The sequence below is a fragment of the Struthio camelus genome, chromosome 1, assembly GCF_040807025.1.
Source record: "Struthio camelus isolate bStrCam1 chromosome 1, bStrCam1.hap1, whole genome shotgun sequence".
Lineage (NCBI taxonomy): Eukaryota > Metazoa > Chordata > Aves > Struthioniformes > Struthionidae > Struthio > Struthio camelus.
In genome coordinates, this window is record NC_090942.1 from 65,774,564 (window position 1) to 65,789,681 (window position 15,118).

Consider the following 15,118-nt stretch of genomic DNA (forward strand, 5'->3'; position numbering starts at 1 on the left):
TTATGAGGGGCACGAGTGCGATTACTTATTCCATGTGGGGAATAATTTTTGAAAGAGCCTGCTCAGATTTTGGCTACCACAAGCGGGACAGGTGCTGCGTGGCTGCCGCCCCCGCTCCTCGAAGCGTGAGGCTGAGCTCGCCGGGGCGGCGCCTTCGCCAAGGGGGAAAGCCTGGCTCCAGGCCCGCGGCGGGGCCGCCGGTGGGTGCCCCGAGGTGCGGCGGCGGCAGCGAAGTTCGCGGCGGTGCCGCCGCCCGCGGCCGGGCGGCTCTAACGGTCGCCCGGGGGCCGTTAAGGGGGCGTGGCGCGGCGGGGCGTGGCGGCGGGCTCCCCGCGCGCTGGTTGGGCGGCTGGGCGTCGAGGGCGGGGCGAGGGGGGTGGCGGTGGCGGTGGCGACGGCCGGGAGTTTCCCACAATGCCCCGCTGCAGTGCGGCCGCCGATGGATGCTGCGCGGCAGCGCTGCCATTTGCAGTCGCCGCGGCTCGCAGAGCGCCCCGGGGCCCCGGGAGCAGCGGCCCCCCGGCTCCCCCCCCCGCCGCCGCCGCCTCCCCCCAGCGCCTGCAGCCGCCGGCCGCCCCCCGCCTGCCGCCGCCGCCTCCCCCTGCTCGCCGGGGGAGCCGCCACCTGTGCCCTGCCGCCATGAACCCCCCCGCCGCGGCCGGCGGGGAGGAGACGGGGGCGGCGGGCGGCGGCTGCCGGGGGGCCGAGGGCGGCGGGGAGGCGGCGGGCGCCGCCGGGGCGCCCGAGGAGCCGGCGCTGGCGGCTGCCGCCGCCGAGGAGTCGCTGGAGGAGAAGCTGCGGAGCCTCACCTTCAGGAAGCAGGTGTCCTACAGGTGGGTGCCGCGGGGTCTGCCGTGGCCTCCTGCCTCCGGGGCAGGCAGGCGCCCGCGGGCGGCGCCCCGCAGCGGGGGTACCCCCTCCACCCACCCCCACCCGGCCGGAGCCCCCCAACAACCCCTCAGAGCTGTGCTCTGCGAAGCAGGTGAGCAGCCCCCAGCGCGGCGGGCCGGCCGGCAGTGGTGGTGGTGGGCTCTCGCCGGTGGCGGTGGGGGAGATGCGAAGGGGCAGCGTGCCTCTGCGAACTTCAGCCCGAGGGAGTTGGAAACGTGCCGGGGGAATAGGCTGGTCCTGTTCCCCTGGGGGCCTGAGCTGAGTAGCGAGCCAGCGGCTCCCGTTCCTGGGGCCTCCCCACACGGGCAGAAAGGGATCAGTAAAGCCTTTCTGGTGGCAGTGCTGCTTTCAAGGGTGGGGGGGAGTTTCTCTGTAGGAAGTGTCATAAAGTGCAAGTTCCCTTTCCATCTCCGCTCTCCCTATCCTTGCCGGGAGGTGTTATGTAAGCACGAGTGGCTGACGAGGTAGGTGGGTGGTTGTACTGAGTACCCACGCACGACGACCCCCCCCCCCCCCCCCCGCGACTTGTGAGGCAGTGGACCAGAGGCCAAAAGCGTGCAGCCACCTCGGAGGTGTACTGCCTGCTCTAATCAAGGCAAGGTGATACTTTCATAGCCAGGGGCTTGCATTTGTTTTGCTGTGCCTTTATGCTAAATGTTTCCTGCCAAATAAATGAGTTTCTTCCTTGTGTAAATACACCTGCGTGAATGGCTATCTAATAGGGCGAATGGGTAACTGATAGGGTTTATCTGCCGTTTTGTTACTAGTTAGAATCTGTCAGTGGTCGGTAGTGCTCAAAGTGGTTGCTGTTTGAGAAGCTTCGTGTAAAAAGTTTTCTAGTCTTGCCTAATTCTGCCTGCTTTCTGGCTGCATAGCCCCAGCAGAGGCAGTACACCATCAGTTATTAGTGTTCCTGCTAGGGATGAGCCCTCTTAACCGAGAGGATAGAAAATGCTTAGAGAGCTGCTCCTTATTTCTGCTTTGGAAGGAAGGAAAGGAAAGAGGTTTTCTAGCTCTAGGTATGTTTTTTCTAGCTCTAGGTATGTTATCTGAAAAATCTCCCCTAACATGGAAATACTCCTTTAATGTGCTTGTGCCGTCAATTTACATCTGAGACAACTTAGTAATGGTTTGAGTCTCCGCATGTGGTGGCCTTTAAAAATGACATAATCATAGTCTTAACAGCTGAAGTTTTACACAGTAGAGGATATGTATGTGTACATATAAGGACAGAGACTTCGTAAGGGCTGATTGTCTGACTGGCGAGTGTAAAGTTTGGGATGATTCATATGAGACTGACTTGAGTGAGTGATGTGAAAAGGGAAATTTATTGGACACCTAGAGAATATCCCATTCATTCTTCATCTCTCAATACTTTTGTGTCTCTACTCTGATACTTTTTCTAGCACCTGCCACTTAGCAGCAAGTTGTGCCTATTGCAGGTGAAGGTGGACTCTGAAGGTGGGCTATTGGAGGTAACTGCTCACAAGACAGGGGTGCTAACGTGTGTCTGCTCTTGGCACAGAAAGGATAGGATTTACAACAACATCTTAGATATGTTTTTATTCAGCCTATACGTTTTCACTTTATTTCATTAGTTTTGGCATATTTCCCTTTTAGGGGAAAAAATATTAATATCTATTTGTAATGTCCTGTTTTCTGGATTATCTAGAAGTATGTTAAAGGCAGGGGGATTCTTCAGTTTTTCTGCATGGTATATATGTGTAAGGGTTTCATAATAAATGTTGATAGGAGGAACTTTAGGGTTTATTTCTCCTTCTCCTCCTGCTGTTCCACTCCCCCGTCTAGGCAAGCATACAAGTCCTGAACCTTTAGATTAAAAGTCTTTTACTAAGCATCTCTTGAGGCAGATTACTCATTCTGCTTGACTATGTGCAAGAAAGTACATTCTCTTTGCATCTTTAGATTTCCACATTTCCACTTCTTTTTGAGCTGGCTTCCTACAAATAACGTTCACTCTCTCATTTCCCTATAGAGAGAACAATCTGAGCAGATACAAGAATGGAAGATTTTTGCTAAGGACCTCTACTGTGCTCTCCCTCCCTCCACCCAGCCTCTTTAAATTGTTACCTTGTCTCTCAGTAAATTATGGTGCTGAAATACACCTGTAAATGTATATGACTATATAATATGCAGGGAAAATCTATTTATGTTGGCATTTGACCTCCCTTATATGCTAATGCAATATAACTTATTCAGATATCCACACCAGCTTTCAAATGACTCATTTGGGATTCTATCTGTAGGTATATTACATTAACATACACCCACATATCTGTATTTACACGTGCAGAAGAAAACACAGTTGCAACTTACTTAAAATAATGCAGTTTCATGCAAATACACGTATACAATTCTGTTGGTGACAAATGAAGAAATAAAACAGGGTGGCTTAAAGAGTGGTCAAGGTATTGTCCTGAGGGGGAAAAAAGGAAGGTGAAAAGGAGCAAGAAAAATATTTATTGTATCAACTTTGTTAATCACTCCCTACCATATGGAAGCACGGTTTAGCAGAATTTGGCTTAAAAAAAGTTCTCTCTCTTTCTTGCCCCCTCCCCCCCTTTTTTTGTTATCAAACAGCAACTGTTTTCATTGTAAAGTAGATCTGTTTAGGTAATTACGTGGTCAGTGCATACACATAACTTGTTAGTTTCTCTAGAACTGAACCATAACCATCAGTAACATAGCTGAGAAGTGCTTTGTACTGATGTGGCCAGTGGCTTGCAGTGCAAAAATTTTTGTATTAAATGTGTAATGAATGTGTGTAGTCAATATATATGTAGGTGTGTTTGTCCCCCATATCAAACCATCAGGTTTTGTGACCTAGAGGAAACAAAACAACAAACTTGCTTTGAATATATAGCTGTGCTGCACAGGAAGCTCCAAAATCCCACTGACCTTGCCATGTTCCTAGCTGTCGGATACCCACCTTGCATCTGATGATCACAAAACTCATTGCCTGCACCAAAAGCTGTTCATTCCATTAGGAATAAATGTTTGCTTGCTGTTTTCTTTCTAGTAATATGATGTAATCATGTATACAAATACAGTAGGGATATGCCACTTATCTGTGCTTGTATGGGAGCTAATGGGTTTAAAGTGTGTCTGTTTCTGTGTGTGTGTGTGTGTGCATGTGTGTATGTGCTGCCAACACACATTACTTAAGTGGATCTTAATTTGCAGATGGGACGCCTGTCCTTCCTGATGCACGACGCTGTAATAGGTGGTGCTGCCGGAGCTCTGCCATCAGCCAGGACGTACCGCTAGTCCCTCTGGCAGTGCAGGGCTGCCGAGGGAGGACACTGTAATCAGCAGTGTCAATCCCTTGATTAGGGATATCTTGCCGGTCTGGTGCCTGTCCAGACTAAATGGAAGTGCAGAGAAATGGTCTCTCTTCTGAGCATCAGGCGCGTAAAGCAGGCCAACCTACTTAATATTTGGACGCTAACATCAGGGTGCCAACAGCTTAGCAGCCATTTCAGTGCTAATTTTTATCATACAAATATGGAATTAAGTATCTGAAAGGTTTTTTGGCATTTATGCTTAGAAGTCTGAGCCGTGGGCTCACAAAACGAAACATGTTTTTCTCATAAACTGATTGAACCAAAAGTTCAGATCGCCCCCTGCCCCGTGAAGGAATTGGCAAATAAAAAAAGAGTGAATCAAATGTGTGCCCTTGCCAAAGAGAAACGCTCCCTTAAAACTGGCTGGTTCTCAGAGGAGTGTTTACCTCCTACACTACTAGACCTAGCTGAACATTTACTAGACATGGTCACACAAAGGTTGTTTCATTTTGGTTTTTATTATACTTTAGCCATGGTAAAGTTCTGTGAATAGCTTCATTTTCTCTTTTAGATAAAGTACATGTCATCGTAACTTTCCCAGCATTAACTTTTGAAATAAAGAGAAATTCAGATTTTACTGAAGAGAAGCTCGGTAAGAATATTTCCACAATAAGAGGAAATAGCTACAGAAAACTCTGTAAATAAAGCTGCTTCCTGCAGGTGCTTGCAGCTTTAAAAACTTCATCTGAAATATGGTCTTGTCATTTTAACTGTTTAAGCTTGGAGAACTATCAAAAGGTCAAATAAAAGGATAAATAATGCAAGTGTTTTAAAATTTCATAATACTTATTATTCAGAAATCCAGGCCATCTTGGTTAATGGCACTGGACATGAAAATAAGGTCATCCCTTTATGTAAAGTTGTTATGGCTCTCTTGTGAGAGCTTAACTGGAGTTTAGCGAAGAGTTGTCACTTGGGAATAGCTTATCTAGAGAAATGTAATTTAGTTCTGACCAAGTGGAGGAAGCTTTCGCTCGATGCAGCGGGTGGCAGACTTTAGGGATCTTGCTGTTACATGGCTTAGGGTTTTTCAAAAGTAGGGCTGTAGTGAATTGCGTTAAGAGTCGCATGCTGTTAACATGCAGCAGTCTGGCTACTTGCTTATTATTCTTTTTATTTGACTAAGGTGAATTTGCCTGAAACAATGTGTGCTACTCTTAGTAATGAAAGTGGCTGAAGGCAGTGGTTTTTCTTAACTCACTGTGCCCATGGGTAATCCACTTCCACTCAGAAATGCCTCTGTCTAAAACGGGCAGTTTGGGTTACTGCACTGATGCCTCTCTCCGACTTCCCAAACAAACCCGTTTTTTCCCTTCCCCTATGTTATGTAGGTAGGCCAGCAAATAGAAGCCACGAATCAAATTGTCTTCTCCTCCTGTGCCATCAGCGATATCTGATTGTTTGTTGTGGCAAAAAGTAGTCAGTTATAATTGGAGTGGATTTTGTTACTGCTTATGAAGGGAAAAAGTTATGGCATGGAAATCCATGGAGATCCCTGATTTAAAAAAAAGCCTCATCACTGTTGATGTGCTCTGATAACACAGAGAATATGATATAAATACCTGGGACTATAGATGAGTCTTTAGACCAAAATAGAACTTTGAATAATAGGAAACATCCTGATCTTTTGCTTCAGTTATTTGCAGAAATGATAATGCTCACACAACTCTCATCACTTCTCAGCAAATATTAAATAGAGTCAGGATGATAGAGGTATCTCCTATTACTAAGACTTCATTATTTTGTAAAATATGACAGCATTTACTAGTGTACTGTGAAGATTAAACAGATGTCATTCAGCTTTCATTATTTATAAAAAACAACAACAACAACAAACAACCCCCCCCCACACCCAACACAAACACTTTGATCTTTTGATTGTATTATTTTTATAAATTACTGAGGTTATTCTCTATGAAGATGGATGAACTTTTATCTTCTACCAGATGTCAAGAAAATAATTTTTACTCACAAGCTTAATCATGTAAGATCTGCTTACAAGTTGTTAGAGTTTTGGGTATGTACTGTACTGAGTTGGTACCACCTGCTCATAACAGTGACTCTGTTTACTTTGCCATCTGAAACATCCATTGCACCTTTATGTCCCCAAATGTGTCACTTCACACTTTTGGGTACAAGAAGAGGCCCTCATGAAGCTCTTATGTATAAAGTTTTGAGGAAGGAGTTGGAAGTTCTGTGTTGGAATAAAATGCTGAAAACGGCTAGAATAGTTCAGAAACAAGAGTAATAATATCTTGGGAAAGACAGGTTTACACTTAATGCTCTGGCTGCAGATTTGGCCCTCAGGATCTCTAGGTCACACAAAGTAAAAGACTTTTTCCGATTTAGACCGTGTCTTACATTTTCCCTTTTGTATATGAGGCTAGCAATACTTTGCAAAAGACGTATTCTTGAATGATAATTCTAAGTAAAGCTACCTGTGACCTTCAATGGAATTATATATAAGCTCAGAAGTAGATAAATGTATAATCAATTTGAAAGGGGGCCTCTGTGAGTAGATAATAAAGCTGTTATGTAGCACAGACATAAACCTGTAGATTCAGATAGCCCTGAGTGCCCCAGGTGGAAAATGTCATCAGGTAATAAATGCTGAATCAGATAAGTGTGATGGGGTAGAAAGACACTTTTGTTTCAGCTAGTCCTTTGGAATCTCTTCCTACCCACGTCAGTCGTGGGGCTGATAAAATGATTTGCTTGAAGCCTTGCCAAGCTTTTGCCAGCTTTTTATTTGGCAAACTTGGTAATTTGGCAGGGCTGCTGGGAAAGTGATGCATTAAATGCATTGCTCTTCTGTGCTCTTTTTGCTTCTTTGTCTGCAAATCCAGCACAGCCTGGGCATGAGATGCTGACAATATTATATTACAGATATTACAGAAAAGCGAGGAGGGGGCAGGCAGGCAGAAGAAGAAAATTAGGCAAAGGAAACTCACAGCTTTGAGGCAACCTCTTCTAGTTGCAGAATGGACTATGAGGAACTTGGCCTTGGAATAAAATTGATGTGGAAAGTTGGGGCTCTCTTCTGTGTGTGACTCCCTACAAATTTGTTATTACGCCTTTCTAAACTGGAGAGATTCATTAGGTCAATTATACTATTCACCTGTGTGCCTTGATCGCTCCCCCTCCCACCCCTTGTGCTCTTTTTTTTTGAGTGATTTGACCGTTTGTCAGCCTTAACAGACAGAAGTTGTGTGTGACTGTGTATATGAAAAAAGATGGAAGAATACATTGAGAAGGCTCTGCATACTTTTACATGTATGTGTATGTATGTGTACAGAGTCTCTAGGAGCCTGCATATGGGTCAGCATTAGGTATTTGATGGCTGTGTGTGGATAGAGTGGTGTCAGGATGAGTAGCTTCAGCAGTGTGAAGGAAGGGTATGGCAGAACACAGGCATGGAGGACTCTGCAGTGTGTTTTCTGTGTTGCAGCTATGTGCGAAAATCATCTATACTTTCTGCTAAATAATTTCTTGTCTTTGGGTGGGCTGAGGAAAGTGTATCTGGGTAGGCTGTGTGTTTGGGGGCCTTGGTGTATGCATGCTCTGTATAAGTGTGCAGGAAATTAAGATGAGGGGCTGTCATTATTGGCAACTGGGTTGCTAATAGCAGTGGATTGCATGCAGTTTTTCCCTCTTTATTAAACTGTTCTTTCATCTGAGGTTATGCATATTTATGTCTATAAAATGTTAATGTGTTTGCTCATGATGAAGACCTTGGGTCTCATTGAAAGTGCTCTACCAAGAGCTCTTTTTAAGCCTGATGTCCAAAGATTGCAGGCCCATCTAAAGCCACTAGGTCTCTCTGGTTTCAGCTCTTATTTCAGTCTATACTGCTCTCTTTTTATTTCTCTCTTCTCCTACTTCTCTCAGCGTGGCCATGCTGGCCTATGGCATGACTGATTCCCTGATGCCCATGCAGCCTGCAGTGCAGTGCCCCCTAAATTCTCTTGTACCCTGTCTCTCAGTGGTGCTGAGCTTTTGACAGGTCCATCATGCACATGCAACCCGTTCTGTGCTGCTGGCGAGAGAGGTGATAGCATCTCAGTCAACTCAGAAGGGTTCTTTTTCACCCTTCGTGAAACCTGCCGTTTGCATTTTGTTTATAAATGAAGTCAGGAAGGACTTTTGTTGGCGAAGATTGATTTTTTTTTTTTTTTTTTTTGCAGCCCTCCCACCAGCACCAGCCTGCCTAGCGTGTGCTGACTGTTGTGTGCCATGGGTCAGCCGTGCTCCCACACAGCCTTCCCCCATCCATGCTGTGCCTGAATCCATTTATGAGAATAACACTGGGTTTGGGGTGACTGTAGTTAAGGAGAGAAGTGGGGGTTTTCACATCAAATTTCTCTGCAGTTCTCAGTTACAGAAACCTCAGGTCTCCTGTCTTGCTCTGCTGTGGAGATCCATAAATGGAGTAGGAAACAATGCAGTGCCAAGGAAGTGCCAAATTGCATTGTTTGTTTTGTTGGTGCGGTGTTTTTGTGTGTGTGTAACTGGAGAAAATTTGGTGCCCTGATCAGAGCCTTACCTTAAGCAAAATCTAATAGTTGTCCATTGTACTTCTACTCTGTTTCTCAAAGTGTATTTACAAAGAATCAGGTTCTACATTGCCTTCTTAGGTAGGTACTCTCACAGATGACAGCTTTACAGATGGGCAAGGCTGAGACAAAGGAAGATAAAGTGACTTGTTCAAGATGGCACATAGTTTGTGTGACAAACTGAGCCTAGATCATAGGTTGTCTTCTAGGTTAAAAGGGGGAAAAAAGAATCAAGACTGCAACTTTCAGAAAAAACCTGAAAGTGGAGGACAGGAAGAGGACAACTGTGCATGAATACTTTAATTTGATCTTGTTATAGGTTACGTTGACCCAAGTTTTGCTTCTGAATTATTTGTGCATTAAGCAAATGAGACAGTTCACATTTAAAGAACTGCACTAGCCTAAGGTTGCCGCAGGGTATTTGATGGTGTTCTGGACTTCTTAGGGCCTCCAGCTAACTTACTAAAATGGCTCAGCATAAAGGTAGATGGGAGGGGGGCAGAGAGAGAAAGAGAAGCTTTATTAACCTGTTCTGAGGGACTAATGGTCACTAACTATTGCTTTCTTGACAAAGAAGGTGGGTGTAGTGCTGGGCCTGTTTGAGCTCTGGCATGGAGCCTGATATTTCCCTGATACTTTGTGTCGCGTTTTTGAGGAAGGCCAGTGGTTTGAAACACTTAATGCTGGAAAAAGGCTTGCTAATGAGGTCCTGAACCTTTCAATCCTGGATTTCCCTTCAAATGCAGCTCTGACTGGCACTTCCAGAATCCCTTCTATTTAACAGCTGTTTGAAGGCTTATCTATGTTCATAAATTACAGATCGTAATGAGAAATTGCTATTTTATCTGGTCTGTCTGCCCTTTTTTGAGGGGTTATGGCTTCAAATTCCTACTGGAAAGCTTTTGAGATCACTGGCACTGCATGTTACCTAACGCTAATCCCTGCTGTCATAGACAGACAGTCAAGTATTAAATGAGGCAAGAGGTGTTTAGTTTTACTTAGGTATGAGGCATACTAACTTTCTGCATTGTTGCTTGACCTAGGTACCTTTGAGGATAAATGCGGGATATGAGTATGTGTAGGATGTCAGTCCCTCAGGCTACTAGTGAGGTATATTCCATCAGCAATGAGTTTACTCATTGGGATCGAGGCACTTAGGCCATGGGTTGCCCTATAGCCTCAGCTGGGCTATAGATCCATTGCAGAGATGACTGACTTATTGATAAGCCCTTGGTGGACAGATGTGGGCTCTTCCTGAAGATTCAGGGATTTGGAGGAAGGTGGTTGTGACTGGCAAGACTGTGGTGGGAGATGTGGGTGCACATAAAGGGAATGTGGGAGGTAAATACCTTGTCTTGCTTTGTGTTATCCTCTTCAGATGGATTAAAAATTCTCCATTCCTGCCTAGCCAGGACTAAGGAGTATGTGGTTAATGTCTGGGACTAAAGGATGTCTGATCAGGCGTGTAAGAAAAATGAGGGTTTGGGCTATGACCTGAAGTTCGGTCAGACATGGTCAGCCTTTATAGGAGGAGGAAAAAGAACTTCCCACTTTTAATATAGACATGGTTATGTAGCACTCATTTCAATATTTGTAATTTCATTACAATTTTTGATTTTTTTAATTAAAATTTGTGTTGGTGTTTGTAATTTCTTTCAAATGTTTTGAGCCTGGCCTTTCTTAAAACAAAATGCAAAAACCCTAATACCCGAGTTATACTTTCTAAACTGTATGACTCATCAGGCAACTTGACCCGCTGGCGAACGAGTTTTCCAAGTGGGGCAGGGATTAAGCTTCAATTGCACAGATTCATTAAAGATGATGAGTTGAACAACTCGGAATCCCTTTGTGCTCTGAAACTGCTCCCCGGTGCTGTGTGATATGCAGGAGAGGGGACTGTCTGTGATGCTCTGAGAGGTGCCATGGGGTTTCTGGGGACTGGAGGAGAGGGTGAGGAAGGGAAATGGCTTTGAAGCCTGGTAGCATTAAAAGATGATGAGAAAATACCTTCCTGTCATCACTTTATTTCATTAGGTTGCTAATGAGTTTCCCCTGGGGATGGTAATGGGGTAGTTCTTGTGCTTTTATCCAATTAACGAGTGATCCCAGGAGTATATCCTTTTGTTGTGAAAACACATTGAGTTTCATTCCAGCTCAAGCACTGCATCCTGTAGGTTCTCTGAAGGTGATGAGATGCCATGTGTAGGTGCATGTAGGGCTAGGTCCTCAGTTATTATTTGCTGATGTTAACCTGATCTATGGTTTCAAAATGATGCTCTAGAGGGCAATGGACTCTCCTATGAAAGCAAGTGAAATGCCAGAGCTGTGAATAAAGTTTCATTATGAGTTTTGAGGTTAATTGTAAGTTGAGACATTGAAAGAATTCACATGTTACAAACCCGTGTAAATAGGAAACAAAAGAAAAGTGCCTTTGATGCGTTAGCCTTAAGGGATATCTAGTACTGGTGCATTGTCAGCTGCTTGTGCTCATAGGATCTGTTGCTGCTGGCACTGTGGTCACCTCCAGGTTTTAGCCTGATTTTAAAATGACATTGAAGAAGGAATTAGCAGCAGTACCAATGCAGCCTACATGTACGGTTGCAGGTGGTCTTCCATTAGCTGAGAGAAACTTAAGCTGTTCTTTATTTTTCATTTTGCCTCTGCAGGTAGCCAACAGTTTCAGCTGTCACTTCTCTTCCAGGGCAGTATACTTCACTTTGGAAGGGATAGTTTCTCGCTGAATTTGTTTTGTTCCTGGCCAATTTTTACTGCGATAGAATTTCTGGATTTCTTTAGTATTTTCTAGTTGCTCCCTCTCCCTTTCTGTTCTTTAGCATGTCTCTGTGGCCCTTTCTTCAGTCCTGGAACATACTTCTGTATGTCTTCTGCGTTCTGATTCCTGCAGATACACTGGTGGTCTGAGTGGTTTTATGCATCTGGGGCTTCATGGCGCAGAGTACAGTGAGTGAAGAACATGCAGGTACACAAATATTGTGCATCATATTCTATGAGATTGCCTTTAAATTATTCAGTTTGCTCTATCAGTTTTTTTCCTGCCTCCCATAGCTAGTGTGTGCTTTACAGTCTTGGTGCTGCATCTCTGAAACTTTATTGTCAAGATATTCATCATAAGCTGCTTCCTTTCCCCCTTTACATTTGCAGTACTGGAGTTTTACAAGCCCTGTCGGGGAAGAGCATGGCGCAGTGGCTGTGAAGTGATTCTGTACATCTTCTGTCTGCAACTGGAAATAGAGACTGGTTTTGAACTTTTTCCAATCGCAGTGATGCAAACCTGAAGCAAAGGGAAGGTGGCCCCAATTGCTCTCTCCAGCTTTACCAAAACTGCTGAAGGAATGTTGAAAAGCGCTCCACAGACCCCGTTGTTACATAGTAAGCAGTTAGTGCTGGGGTAGGCTGGCAGTGGTTTGAACACAGTTTGGCATCACACCACTGTTCTAACTCTTTTTTGGCCCTGTGAATCTCAATTTGATATGTGCTGTCCAGGCTGAAATTAGGTTTTTCATCTCACAAATCCAAAGGGGGCCATATCATCATTTGATAACCGTGCTGTGATCCAGGGAAGCCAGTTGTTGAGTACTGGGTTATTTGGTTTCTGTCTTGTCAGCTCTTGGTTTCTCTTCTTTCAGCAGATAGACGGAGTGATGACTAATGTTGGCTGTGATGCTGGGGTGCAGTCACCTGGACTGGGGCCAGCGGAGCACTTCAGATATCCCCTCACAGATCTCATATACAGTGTTTAGAAATTGCTAACTTGATGGCGTTCAAACAAGTGACTTGGGGTGACAGTTCTTTCCCACATCCCCTTACCTAGCAAACCTGAATGCTTTTTAAAAGGAGGGGAAAACCTTAATCCTTAGCAAGGATGGGCAGTGCCATTCTGGTCTGGAAGACTTTGGTGTGCTCCAAAGGGAAGTCTGGCTGAAGTGAAGGTTTTCTGGAAAGCATACAACATGTGCTTCCCCCAGGGATAGCGTGGGCTCTTCTGGCTCATGGTGAGCTCCTGCCCAGACCCCTGCCTCACCCCTTTTGGAAATGTGACGATCATCAGCAACATAAGCCAAGTGCAGCCTTTTCATGGGTTAGTTGTGTTCACTCCAGCCTTTAGGCATAGTTTCAAGGTGGAAGAAGCTGCCTGTGAGATGCTTCCCAGGGCAGGATGGACCCAGAGAGCTTGTATGTGAGCATTCCTGCTAAGGAAAGTGTTTCAGAGAAACCTGGTGTGTGGTCCTCCTCCTCCTTTTTTTTTTTTTTTCCTTCTTTTTTGAATGGAGCCAAATTGTGATCCTTTCTTCTTTTTCTTTCATTAAAGGCACAGAGCTCAGATATCGCCACTGGCTATTTCTGGTAACCAGGAGAGATCTCTAGTGCAGTGCACAACTATTTTTAATTTCCTCATATGTAGTCACCCAGGATCAGTCTATTCAAGATGGTGATGCATTTCTCCCAGTTTTCACCTCAAGTGTCTGGGGAAAATGCCAGAGATCAGGTAACAGGAAATTTTAAAGAAAAACCTCCCCTAATCCCTAGGTTGGGCAATACTGTTTTCTCTCCTCATCCCTATCTCCTCAGCACAGAAAGGAAAGTGTTTTTTTTTTTTTTTAAATCTAATTCTCTCACTATCTCTGATAGTAATGTGAAAATGTCCTCAACCTGTTCACACAGTAGCTGCTTATGTTTCCAATTCCCTTTTTTTAAGAGGCACCATGAGCTCAGCGTTCGTATTAGTACCTGATCTTGTGCTGATTCAAATAAAACAGCCGTACAAAGTGAATACAGAAAATGAGTAAGTCACAGCTGCTGAATCCTTGTGTGGGGGTTCCTCTCTTTTCATAACTCCTGCTGTCTGTCTGCTGAAACAGAAAATCTGATGACTAATTTTTGGGAGGGAGATGGAAGGAAGAGGAAAGAGGAGAGCTGACCTGTGTTTATGAAAATGCTGGGTTCATACCTCCCGTCTTCTAATTGTTAAAGGCCTTTGTTTATTTGGAGAAAGTGGCAGCACAGACAGCAGCCATGAAAGCTTTCCTCACATGCTGATATACATCTGTTCTGACTTAACAGAAAAAGATAGTAATTCACTTTCTATTCAGTTTTTGGCCTTTCTCCTGGGGTTACTTATATCTTTTGCTTCCTAAAAATTAGAGGTCATCTTTCACACATGAGTTGCCAGATATCAGAGGGCCTTGCCTTTCTGCCACCAATGACCTTGTTTTACTACTCTTTGCAGCTGTGCATTTCACTTAATGAAAGCTGCAGCTGAGTGTCTCCTGGAGGATGTGGATGTGGGCCTACAGTTGGGTCTGGAAGCTCAGGCATCTGCTGCTTCTCCCCTCAGCTTAGATTTGATGGCTCTGTAGGCCACAGAAACTAGTTTTGAACTACTTAATCTGACCAGGAACAGATGTTTTGATTGTGACCTGTGCTGTGGGTCATAAGCAATTACCAGATGAGGTGAGGAAAGGAAGGGTGGGTGGGAAGTCTGGCTTAGGGTGCACTAGGTAGTGCTTTATAACAGCAACATTTCCAAGCTTGAAAGAGGTGATTAGTGGTGAGAAAGAGAAAAGAGGGAGGAAATGATCCGGGGTGGAAAATCGTGGCCCAACTTTCCCTGATTCATCCAAGGGCTGAAGGGAAAGAGAAAGACATTAATTCACCTTTGGCAAGAGAAGCAGGCTGCTGTCTCAAAAGGCTGTTGCCTGGCAAGTCAGCTCTCCTGCCCTCTTGCCCTGGCAATGTGGGAGTCACAGGCAGAAGATGCGAGGCTCCCTGGGTCTCACCATGGCCAAGCAGTACCGGGGCAGTTGTCCTCGCTCTGCGTGGCGGCTGGGCCAGGGAGCCCCTTCTCCATCCCCTTCCCAGCTCCCCCTGCCACCTTCACTCCAAGTGTGGAGCTGGAGCTTTGTTTCTGATTCAGTTGTTCTGAAAACAGTGTCACAATTTGTCAGGTGCGGAGAGTGATATTTGCTTGATGGAAATGTTGGCCCTATTGTGATTCAATTCTAACAGCTTTTCACAGCAAGGTTGTAAGACAATGAGGCAAATTTACTGCGCATGCAGACAAAGCAGCTTCTATTATGTATGAAAACAAATAATAGGAGGATAAATGCACAACAGTGAGATCATCTTAAAGAATCTCTTTGGGGTAGCTTATACTTTTGCAGGCACAATAGTACACGTCAGCACGGAACTATAACGACAGAGGTATACACACAAGTCAGTAATGAAAACAAACAGGTACATCTGAAGGGCTCGTTTCTAAAGAGGCTGAGTTGTGGGTGTATGCAAAAA

At 45.0% G+C, this 15,118-nt stretch overlaps 1 protein-coding gene across 2 annotated transcripts in view; it reads left to right on the top strand.

Annotated features, from left to right (window-relative positions):
* Positions 1-414: 414 nt before the first annotated feature.
* DGKI (diacylglycerol kinase iota) overlaps positions 415-15,118 on the top strand; it is a 227,244-nt gene continuing 212,540 nt past the window's right edge. The window contains exon 1 of one of the 2 annotated variants that reach the window (XM_068945771.1): positions 415-833. In XM_068945771.1, the coding sequence (XP_068801872.1) occupies positions 415-833 (419 nt within the window). The remainder of the gene's footprint in view (positions 834-15,118) is intronic. The other variant, XM_068945829.1, reaches the window with a different exon arrangement.